Source organism: Bacillus rossius, chromosome 2 (genome assembly GCF_032445375.1).
Source record: "Bacillus rossius redtenbacheri isolate Brsri chromosome 2, Brsri_v3, whole genome shotgun sequence".
NCBI lineage: Eukaryota > Metazoa > Arthropoda > Insecta > Phasmatodea > Bacillidae > Bacillus > Bacillus rossius.
In genome coordinates this window covers 95157185-95169804 of record NC_086331.1, presented here as the reverse complement: position 1 = coordinate 95169804, position 12620 = coordinate 95157185, and the positions used below count along the sequence as shown (strand labels likewise).

The 12620-nt window shown below is 35.8% G+C and overlaps 1 protein-coding gene across 4 annotated transcripts in view; it reads left to right on the top strand.

The window, feature by feature from the left end:
• Positions 1-12620, top strand: part of LOC134529485 (CTTNBP2 N-terminal-like protein) — a 173204-nt gene that overhangs the window by 89245 nt on the left and 71339 nt on the right. For 2 of the 4 annotated variants that reach the window (XM_063363622.1, XM_063363621.1), the window contains 2 exons: positions 6300-6433; positions 7840-8410. In XM_063363622.1, coding sequence (XP_063219692.1) covers positions 6300-6433; positions 7840-8410 — 705 coding nt within the window. The remainder of the gene's footprint in view (positions 1-6299; positions 6434-7839; positions 8411-12620) is intronic. The other 2 variants (XM_063363624.1, XM_063363623.1) reach the window with 1 other exon arrangement.

The following is a 12620-nucleotide window of genomic DNA, read 5'->3' as shown; positions in this document are numbered from 1 at the left end:
CTTAGATACATTTCGCTGCTTTTTTTCCTCACCGCTTTTGGCATTTTTCCTCACCGCTTTTGGCATTTTTGCTCACCACTTTTCACTAATTTTACTCACCGAAAAGTTCCTGTCCCTAAATATCGACAACGATGTTGATACTGCATCTGAGGCTGTTTTCGAAAATCGTCCCTCCATGTCTGTTATTCCCTTTACAATGATTGCTTTTCTGTCACACTGAAAATGGGTTTGTCCAGTTACAATTTCAGCAAGCTGGATATCCTTGTACATCCCAGTCTCTGAGGTACCAGTCAGAAATTCATTCTCCATAGGTCCTGGATTACTTTTCAGTTCTTCGAGTGTGGTCATTGTGTTTCTGCCATGAATCTGCACTTGATTCATCAGCAAATCAGACTTCTGAAAAATCAAGGAAAGTTTTTTCAAAGGCAACAAAAAATCATGGAGAAAATGCAAGGTTCTAATGAATCTGTACCTTTTATGTGTCTTCAGAATACCTTTGGCTTTGTTGCTGTCACTGTCTTTTCCGCAGCCCACATTTACAAGGTGAATCACAAGAGATTTCCAGTCTTTAATAGTAGCTCTGATGGTCCCCACTTTACTGGCTACCCAACGTACTGTATACAATTTTTGCAATTTCAGCAGTTTTTTTGACAAAACTTCTGCTGTTTGTGATATTTCCTTTTGATTTTTGCTTGACCTGTTGTAGAATTTATAAACAGAAATTAGGCACTGGTCAATTTCATCAATATACGTACTGCTTTAAGTGACTTCAATACACTTAACTGAAGCTTGTGTGCAACACAATGAACAGTTATGACATGATTTGCACAATCAACAATTTTTTTTGTCAAACCATTGGCACTCCCTATCATAGAAGGTGCTCCATCAGTAGCTAGGCCAACTTAACATTTGTTATTTCTCCAATCCAAGTTCACATTTTGGAGTACTTTGTCTATGCTTTCTAGATAGCCTGAAGCAGTGCCATGTGCTAAGGGAGAAATGGCTAAATATGACTCCTTGACACTACTGGCATTTATGTACCTAACATAAATAATACATTCCTCCACATTAGACCTGTCTGTGGAGCCATCCAATAAAATAGAAACAAATTCTGATGCTTTTATGTCAGTCACAACATCTTCCTTCACACATTGTGCAATGTAATGAATAAACTCATTACACTGTTTATTGTTGGTATATTCTTACAGTACTTCCACATTAAGTTTATCAACAAGCTCTGCAAGTCCTCTGATATCTGTAAAGGGTTTATTGTTTTTGGCAATATAATAACTTATGTTAAACAACACTTCCAAATGAGTAAACCATTTTTCGTCCATTCTTTTTGGAAACTTTGCCATTGAAGATTTTTCTGGGTGTCCTTGAACATCTGATGCTTCCATACATCTGTTATGTGGAGCTGATACGTTATGAAACTTGAACGTCTCATGACAAAATGGTTCTCTGAACCCATTTACAACTCGTGATGATAAATCGCACAATCCTTTGAACTGTGGACACACTGAACATTTTGCTACACCAGTCACAATGTCATACTCCAACCATTTAAACTCATCATTCCACTTCTGCAAAAATTTCCTTTTTCCACTCTTCTGGCTATCAGTATAAGATCCAGCACTAGAAACACAAAGGTTTGATAATTGTGGGGCTTCTGCTGTTGTACACTTGTCATTGATCTCCAATCTTGTGCCATGAGGTTGTTAAAAAAAAACTCAACAGACTCTTTTGTTCCATTTCTTAATCCCTCGCATATAAACGAACAAGATATGTATCATATATGCAATAGACGCCCCAAACGTTAACTTACTAACAAATTTCGGCAACACAAGTTATCGCACAATTGCCCTAAAACCACTTGAGCCATGCTTTTACATTGCTGTAAACAAATATTTATCGATCTTAAATCCAAGTCTGCACATATTTGTTGATATTACAGTTTCTCACCGGTACCACAGAATCGAATCGTAGCTATCAACACGTTTGCAAGTAACATAATCTCGCGCAAACAAAAACCATAATCAAAATATTTAGTTGAGTTCACCAGAGATACAACATCAATTTAAGTGCAAATAATGTGACTTTTGTGCGCTTTATAATTCGTTCGTGATCGATACATGTATAGCGTGAATTTAATGAAATGAAAGTTTATACTATCAAGGAATAGTTTAATTATAACAATTTCTTTGAACTATTCCACAAGAATAATTAGTTTTATCACACACAATACAAATAAATATTTTCGATTTTGAACCAAGGCTGAGTCTGAATACAATCATCACAAAGACATGATGTTTATTAACGCGAGCATATCGAAGAACACAAGATCATGCTCCATATCCCATAGAATTAACCAAGTAGGGTTTTGTGCACGCATTATCACATATCTATGATGTTTATTTTTATTTGTCAGCTATTCCCACTGAAGCGATTATTCTTTAAACTCTAAGAATAATTTTACAATGTTTATGGTGGTATTATATTTAATATTCGCATAAATACCGCAGATACTTCACCGGTAGAGTTTGATCATCATTCACCGTCGATACCATTCGAGAATCATAAGTTTTAAAGATCTTTGGTGACGAGTTTGTTTACAATATAAGCATATGCGTAGGCCTTGTGGTTTTTCCACTCGTCAATTACAATTTTTCACTTGTCACGGACGGGCAGACGAACAATTTTTCAACCCCTGAGAATATGTATACCGTATATACTCGTGTATAGCGCGCCCTTTTTTCCCCTCAAGTAAAGGAAAAAAATAAGGATGCGCGCTATACACGGGAAAAAATAAAAAAGTGAGTAGATGCGGCAGGGGAGTGGAAGTCGTTAACTGCCGGTGACGGGTGACGTTTCTGGCCAGCCCCCCACACATACGCACAAGCAACAAGGCCTCTCTTTCACACCCACACACTCACGCACACAACCTGGTCTCTCTCTCTCACACACACACACACACACACACACGTGCGCGCACAAGCTCGCAGGTCTCCTGTTTATTTTTAGACCTCCCCCTCTACAGAAAGCCAATGCAGCTAGTAAAATAAAAAAGAGAGAGAGAGAGAATGTTGACACCAGTCCCCCCCTTCCACTTCCTTCGCTTTGTCGCAGCTGCTACCGGTGAGTCATCTAGTCCTCCGTGTCACATTCCTGCCTGCCTCCCTCCCTTCCTCCCGCCCACGTACCAGTTGTGACGATACAGCGCTTCATTATCTTCCGTCTACACAGCAGAGTTTAAGTATTTTCCTGACGCATCACCACACATCAATTTAAATTATCATTTGTTTCATACGTAATTACTTAACAGGTACCACAAAATGTTAGTACAATTTATTTACGGGAAAAACAAATTTTTTTTCTTTGGAATTTGTTGCAAAAATCGTGGTGCGCGCTATACACGAGGGCGCGCTATACACGATTAAATACGTATTTATTTTTTTGGTTTACTGTTGTACTAAAATAATTATGTTTACGGAATGCCTTAATGTGGAGCACTGCAAGAACTATTATTTAGGACTCAATAGCACATTTTCTGTGTGACACACAAGGTTTTTGAAGATAAAATTTCATGTGTTACTAGAAAACAATTTTACCAATGTACTAAATTTCAGTTCGGGGTATATTTCCCAAAGATTAAAAAACCTAAATTTGGTGTGAGCGAAAGTCACCTCAGCCCTTGGGCTGTAGCACTGTTACAGTATGTACATGACACTGCTATGTTTGGAACACTAGCGATTCAATCAATTACTCTATCTTGAAAAATTTGTCAGTTTAAAGCTAAAGAAATATGCAACAAAGTGATTATTACATCGGAACCTTTATTTTAATGTGAATCGTTTTTCCATGTCCTGGACTGAGATAAAATCTTATTTGATAACTTAATATTAACACTTTAAACATTTTTCAACATAAATGTGTATTGTTATGACCTAATGTGGGGATAACTGGGTTCATAAGGGATAGCCCAATTAAGTTTTATTACAGTTTTATTAATTACTAATATTTACATTACTAATAAATAATTGTACTTAAAAGTGTCCTATCTCCAATCACTGGCACTTAAAAATGTTTACTCGCAAGTCACTCAATGTTTGTCAAGTTCCATAGTTTGCACTCACTGGAGCTAAGCTCAATAGTGGTTCGCTCCTGTCCACATACACTGCCTCGTGCCACTCGGTCGCACCCTCTCAATTCCGTCGCTCTGCGTCATGCCACACTCGAGGGGTCTCAAACCCTCTTCGCTGATGCTGCACTTCCCTTCACTCTCGGAACTCGCTCAGAACTGTCACGGAACTCGTCATGGGACTTCCACGGAGGCCGGCGTCACTGCTTAAGTACCTGGCGACGAACCGACGAGAGCTGCAGTGACAAGTTGCGTCATCCCGGGCTGACCCGATGACTGAAAAGTCCAAAAAGGCGGTTGCCAATCGTGTCACTCCGCACGGCGGCCCGCGGAATTCCCAAGGCCGCTGACTGTTAGATAACAGTGCCGAGGAAGGACGATGTGTTGGGAGCAGAGGGGGAGGAGGTAGCAACAACCCTTGTAATCCGGCCAGGCTCACGTGGCATGCCTTACGTTAGTGGCCCTGCAGGGCCGCCAGCCAGCTCCGAAACTGGCACATATTGCGGTCCTGTCTGCGTTCGTAACAGTATAATATTGTTTCTATATTACTTTGGTAGATTTGTGGAGATTTTTTTTTATTAAATCTGCGTAAATGGGAAGTATTTTAATGGACTGCTAGATGTTACTGTCATCTAAGACTAAACAGCATGTTTTCGGTGATATGCACATGGTCTGCAGTGGTAAACTTTCGGTATTTTATTAAGCATAATGTATTCTACCACAGTGCAAACATTCAGCTGTGCACAATTTTTCACAAGTTGTGCGTTTTTAGGTCTTCGTTTCCTGCATAGGTTGAATGTAAGAAAGTCTGGCTTGTACCGGTTAACGCATCATGGCTGTGGGTGCAAGGATTATGGACAAGGGGTAGGGGAGAAGGCTTCTTTTTTTGGCTTGCTTCCCTTTGTCATCTGCTCCCAAGGAAAACTGTGGAGAGAGACTGAAGTAGTTTTGTAATACCTTCCAGCGTTGCCCGCTAGATGGTAGGCCTCAGAGCTGCAACCTTTGACAACCTCGCGGGAGCTGTCTCGCCATTAACTTGTTGTATGTGAGCCACTAGTTTATATACTATCTGGCTTACTATATATTATAATTAAGCTAGCATTTATTAAAAAGATAAGCCAGTTTTCAGCTTATTCTAATGTATGACTGTTCTTTATCCTGAACCAATCCCCTTAACTGCCCTTCTTGTGGCATTTTCCAGCATTGCTATTATGACACAACACGCAATATGAAAAGTTGTGAATGAGTATATATGTAGTACTTTTAATAAATTGACTGGGAGGAGTCCTGGAAGTTTACCAATCATGAAATATTGAAGTTCCAGTAATCTGATATTTCATGTTATTCAAGAAACTCCAAGCCACTTTTTTTAATGAGAAATCCTGTTAAGAAACATTGACGTATCAGAGCTCATTGATCTATGTCACACAACTACTACTGTTCTCATTTTCACTTAGCAGTGTGCTAGCCACAGATCAACTGTTTGTAAAACTCTGTGATGGTTTCCTGTTGTGATAGCTTTTGTAGCAGTATGTGCTGTTGGAAGGGGAGGGGAGAGAGGACTAAACTATCGGAACAGGGAACAGGGAATCCTCTCTGCTCTTTTACAATGAAGGAATAGGTTAGTAAGATTACCTTTTTTTGTGTGTGTGTTTGGTCTCCCGCCCCTTTTTTTATACAGCGCAGTCAATTTGCACCTTTTCAATCAAGTTCCACAAAATATTATGTTTGAGAGATATTTATTATAATTATGTGCATTTGATCATAAGCACAAACATGTTATGTAGGCCATAAATACTGTAATATGTGCTTTACATTTTGATCATCTCTGTATTCACAGTTTATCAACTTTGCAAGTTGAAATGAGTTTCATAACTGGATGTTGTATAGTTAAAATTTTTATCCATGAAATTTTTGGACCTTATTATTTCAAAGTCTAGAAATCACACATAAAATCATGCTTAAGTTGCGTAGAAACATATTAAATTGTGTCTGGGAAAGCACTGTGTGAATATATCTGCACCTTCAAACAACATAAGCAGAAGTGTGTATTAATCAGCATGTTGCAGACAGTCTGTAACCAATTTTCCTTTCCTCCCTTTTAAATGTATGACCGACATTTTTATCTCATGTTTTCAAGGAATAAACTGTGTGTTTGCAGCCACTGGCATTGCTCGCTCAGTTTCACCTGGTCAAGGCCTTCGCAGTTTGGTTTACTCACCTACGACCACACCAACAGCAGCTACTACTTGGGGTCACTCTAGTCATTCCACATCCGCTCCGAGCACAGAGCAGGTACAAGATCCACATTCTCCTCTGGATACCTTACCTTATTTGTTCTCATCAGCTGGGAATAAGATAAAAATGTGATTGGAGAAGATTTTCTTATAGTTGTGACGTGACTGTACATTGCTTGTATCCGATTAAACACAAAAAAAGATTAACATCTTTTTACTGTACTTTTTTGACTATTCAGTTTAAGAGTCCTCAATTATTTATATATTTTTATTTTATATTGTTAGCACATTTACATACTGACAAAACAATTTTTCCCCTTCAAATTCTTACTTTAATCAATGTGATGGTCATTATGACATCACTTAGTAACATATCATGAATTTTTTTAGCTTGAGGTAGTCAAAAAAGTACGGAACTAAACATAGGATAGTATATGATTGTTTTCAGTACAAAAAAGTAATATTATACCCGCCATAATGTCTGCTTTTGGCAGCCTAGTGCCCTCCTACCAGAGGGGCAGATCAGAGGTGAATGTTATCTTGACAACAATAACTACCACAAGCATATTTTTGATTGCTATTTCTCACTATTGTACCCATATCTCATATGACATAACATTTATATTAAGTAAAAAATAAATTTGAAACAAAGTTATGAGTGCACATGAAAAGCATATTTAAATTAAAATAGGCATTCACCAAGACATTTTGGAGTTTTCTGTAAACACACAAGTTTTTTATAAAGAAAAAAAATTCTATAAACACCTTTTCATGTGTATGTAGATTTCAATAAGAAACTTGACAAATATTCCCTCATAAACTTGAACCTGCAGACATACAGCATCACAAAATAAAGTGTTATAGAAGGCTTAGTTATTTAATTTGATTGTTGTGTAATATAATTATTGCACTACTATAACACCTAGCTGTGCTATTCCAAGAAGAGAACCAGTCAAGCCCTAAAAAATAAATAGTAACTTTTTGCTCACTTTTGAGACTGTCTGTAAAAGAGAGTGCAACACAAGTGTGAAAGTTGACAGTTTTTAAGTTCCTTAATCAAGACTGTATATAGTTAAAAGCTTCATAATTTGTATTTTAGTGTTATCTCATGCAAACTCTTTTGTAAGCACCTGGCGAATAGTTACTATTAAAATGGGCTGACTAGATTTGTAGGAATTTTATGTAGATCCAGTGGGCAATTGAAAACAGTCTGGAAAGAATACATTTGGAGCGCAAGTTTGTAGAAAATTGCATCTGTTTTCACAAGGGGAATCTTGTGAGAAACAGTTTGGTGATTCATTTATTTAGTCTGCATTTGCTTAGAAAACATATATATACGGAATTTAAGCATGCTAAGAAAATTTAATCAGCAATTGTAGAGTTCGCAAAATTTAATTCACTTTTTTTTATGCAATCACCTTGAGAATTTCTTTATGGTGCGAGCTAGAGGTGTTAATATTGCAGGTGGCAGAGAAGAGAAGCCACCTGCAACTTCAACAACAGCCACAGCAACAACAGCAGTCCTCCCCTCCTCCATCTCAACAGCAGGCATCACAAGTAGTACAAGTAACTCCTCGTGTCAGTTTGTCAGCATCTCCAGGCACGAAGGTGTTCACAACATCACAGGGAGGAAAGGTGACGTTCCATGTGACAGCAAACATGGGAGGCTCTGAGTCACCACAGCAACTTCTGAAGAAACCGGCCCCTCCTGGCCGGGGGGTCCCCCCACCCATTCCCCCCAACAAGCCTGTGGTACCTCCAAAAAAGGAGGCGGTGGTAGCTCGTCGGCCGGAGGCCACGCCCCCATTCGAGGCGGTGAAAGCTACAGCAGGGGTAAAGCTGGGCATGGCTCTATCCAAGGGCCCTCTACAGGGTGGGGACCCCCAGGTGGGTGAAGGGCTTCCCGTTGCTGCTCCTGCAAGCTTGCATGATGACCCTGCACATGCCCCTGCAGCCTATGGGCACGGGCAAGGATTTGACATGCTGGGACCCGAGTTAGCTGATTTCCAACAACTGTTTGTTAGCATGGCTGCAGGTAAAAGGGCCTGATTATGTGTAATTAGAAATTTTCATCCTTATGGTAGGTATAATTAAATTGGTATATTAGTGACCACACTTTTATTGTTGAATTGTTGATAGCCATTTTATGAATGTTGCACTTAATTGTTAGGTCATTTGTTTTTTACTATTTTTAATTTCTGTAGAAGTTGCCTAAAGTCACAATTGAATCTCAAAGGTGCTAACGAAATAAAACCAGGTATGTCTTGAGAATGGATTATTTTTATTAAAAAAAATATTTCAGTAAAATTTTTGTTATAATTTTGCATTGCAGTAATTTTTATTTTCACAACAAATTATTTACTTATAATATACGAAGAAAGTAAAAAAAAAATTCTGTGTGTATTTGGAAGCTAGATGACTGTACATTTGCTTTTCTTAACATAAGCATCACTTTTACTTTTTACATTATGAGCAGTGCTTTACTTGGCTATTTACCCTATTTTTTACCTACCCAACATTGTAGACTGCATGATTTCTCATACTGTTATGTAAATGCTGAGACCCAAATGCATTAACCCTTAAGCAGTTCGAGGTTTTGGTAAAAGCCCATGTTCATACCATTTAGAGATGCTTGTGAATGGTTTAAAATATCTGGCTATAGCAGTCTATATTATATGTTGGCACTTATATGTTGCTTTTACAAATTAATTGGAATCTGGTTTCTACGAGTACAACTTACAAAAAATCTAGTAAATAATAAGTGTTTTAAATTTTCATGTTTTATATATATAAAAAATCGTTCAGTTAACTAGTTGAGATTACTATTAATTTTTGTATTTGTGTTAACTATGGTTGGTTTAAAATATTATTGTCAAACCTTGAATACCATTATAACAAATGCAGAGTTTTTAAGTAATTTATCATTTTTAAGAAAGATGTGCATATGGCACCATTATTCTCCTAGTGCTCGTATCCACCACATTCAGTGAGAAATGAAAACACTGCAGCGTGTCTCAATTTTATTTGTTTATTTGTTGTGCGTGCATGTTCTGTTGGTGTTGTAGTTTTGAAGGTAGCATGTGGTTGTAAAATCTTTACATTCTATATTTTATTGTGAAGTGTTCAACGCAATGGCAAAAAAAAAAAAGCATAAAGCAAAGAACATAGGCACAAAGTTTACAATATTTAAGTAATGTCTAATATGGAAACATAGGACAATACAATTATGTTAGACATATGTATATAACAACCTCGGTTCTTAAAAAAAATAAAACCATTCTTACAATCACTAAAAATTCAAACTAGAAGTCAGGTTGACAAATATGATTTTCACAAATTTACAGTAAATATAGTGTAGTGCAGTAATAGAAAAGTTGCATATTTAACATGGCTGTTTTAAAAAAAAAATGTATTCTTTCTGTTTTAGAGAAGGTAAGCCTCATTTTTCTCATGAATGTTTATTTGTTCTTCCCTCTAAACTGTGTTAGGTTTATATTATAAAAGCAGCTAAAAAGAATCTGATCAATTGTTTTTTTTGTAACCAATGTTCACTGGATTTAATGAGATCAAGCGCACATTATTTGTTAATATTGACCATTGCCAGGCCATCATTAAAATTTTGCAGGTGTACATAAAAATTGCTAAAATTTCATAACATTTTTTCCCAATATGTATGTGGTCATATCATATGATTACAGTACTCTCCAATTTTAAGTGCATACACTTTGTATACCTACACTGGTAATTTTGTAATACTTGCTACTGCTACTTGCTTCACTTAAGTGAGTATTTTTGGCTGCTTTTTATACAGTTAAATTTTTTATTCTTTTTATTCTGATCTGTTCACCCTTACTGTGAGAATTTTTTTTTTTTTACTTTTATAGATTCTTGTTTAATGAAGCTTCTGTTGTTAGAGATGGGCCGAGACTCGAAAACTCTAGCAGATTCAAGCAAGTAGCTAAAGCTCAACTCGACTCGAAAGTAAAGTTTGTTGTACTTGACAGGACGAGACTCGATTGTCTTTTTATTTTAATGCGATACATATTTTACATATGCTACGGATATACAATCATGGACTATTATTTTGCAAAAACTTCACAGTGTTATTTCATATTTAACATTTTCGTTGTATCCTTGAAGTACGGTTAATTTTACATAGTTACACTGCTTGAAAAATGTAAAATGTAGATTCTGCTAATTATGTTTCAAAACACTGAAAAATATGCCATCTTGGAATAGTTTGCTATGCATCATAGATTTGTAATACAGCTAACAAACTACGAAAATAAAATATTTTTATATGTACGTTTTTTCTACTACAATGGCAATCAAAAGTATCACTGTTTGGCACACACAAAAGTAATACAGCATGTATCTTCATATCTTTGACTAGCTAGTCAAAATGGCAGATGACTTTAGTTTTGTCTGCAATTTAAGTTATTACATATTTGACACGTAGTAAAATGCATTTATAAAAAGAAATGCTTGAATTGATGTAGGAAAATGTCTGTTGCCATTTTCGCAGTAGGGACATTAGTTTTTGCCAGAAAATGAAAGCAAAAAAAATATATAATTCAGATTTAATATTCTGTTGGTTTATATGTTTTGTAAGGTTATAGTTTAGCACAGTACTTAGTACGTCCATTTAATGGTGTTGAAATTGTTAATGATGATACTTTTTTGGAAGAAAAAAGTAAAGTTCTGAAAAAAAAAAACTTTTTTCAGTGCTTCCTGTATTGCTCAGTTATGCTACAAAGGGACTTTTTAAATACGACTGGTTTCTGAAGAAACACTATAGAAGGGATGGCTATGATGTCTAGTTAGGTAATTCTGAAGGAAAACCTTTTCTCCATTAAACTTTTTTTTTTACTTTCTGACATGTTTATGAGTCATTCTATAAGAGGGTGTTGTGATACATTGAGTAGTTTACTGTTTTAACGAGTCATTAGGTACATTAAAATTGCATTAAAAAGTGAGAACATTTGGTTATGTTGGGATAGCTACATTAAAAATACTTTGAAGCCGAGTTAGGAACTATTTAGTTATAAGAAAGCGCTTTTTAACCTAAGAAACTGTCCTTACTTACTATTTTATAGTATTTTGAAAGTAGCGAACAATTCAAGCCATTTTCAGTTATTTTAATGTAGCTCACCTTAATTATCCCACAGTCCACATGATTTGAAGTATTTAAAATGTATACAACCCAACCCAGCCAACCATTCTTACCACTTTTAATGTAGCAAAGCCAACCTAATTACTTGTTAAAACTGTTTGCTACTTGATGTATCACAATGCTCTCTTAGAAAACAATATGGAAATATGTTAACATTAATTTAAAAAAAAATCTGATTTGATTTCTGGAAAAGGAGCTCTCTTTTAGAATTACCATCTAGGGAAATTGTATGGTAAAATAATTTAAAGTGAGAAAAACATTGTTAAAAACTAGTGATGGGTTGACTCTCAATTTTCTCAAATCTGAATCTTAAATCCGAATCTCTAAGAGTTCCTCAAATCCACCCCTCGTATCCAAATTTTGGTCTAAAGGTTAAAAAAATGAAATAATGTACTAGAAATAAAAATTGTTTAACTTAACGTTAAATGCTGCTTCATAGCATGTTTTTGTTGGCGAGGTAGTTAGTTACATTTTAAATCGGTATTCCTAATGATTTTACAGTGTTTTAAATTTGGCTAACCTATACCAACCAACCTATTTCACAATATCACATTATTTTTATACCTAAATTAACAATTTTATATAATGATTAACTACTTGAAGTTTCAAAATGCATTCTTACAGAATTATTGGAAACATGCCATGAAACTAAGAAAAAAAACATTTTCAAGGTTTTCCTCCCAGAAACAAGGCTTTTCTTCAGAATTACCATTAGTTTTTATTTTGTAAAACCAATTGTGGGTTTCAGAAACCATCTCAAAATACATACATAGGGTCATCTTTATTACTTTCATAAATTCAACCAAAAACTAAACTTACTGTTGAATCATTAAGACATCATACCAACTCCATCATTTGGTATAACAGGCCTGATCCTACACTGTCTGTAAATTTCTGGATGTTGTAATAATGACTAAAATAAATGAAAACCTATGGATGGAACTAAACGTTTGTTAAACACATTAAATATGTCTTAACATAAAATGTTAAAAATGTTGATGGTAAAAACAGAGAAAATAGGTTAATACCATTTTATTTTTTACATTTGTTCTGATGTTTACCAGGAAACATA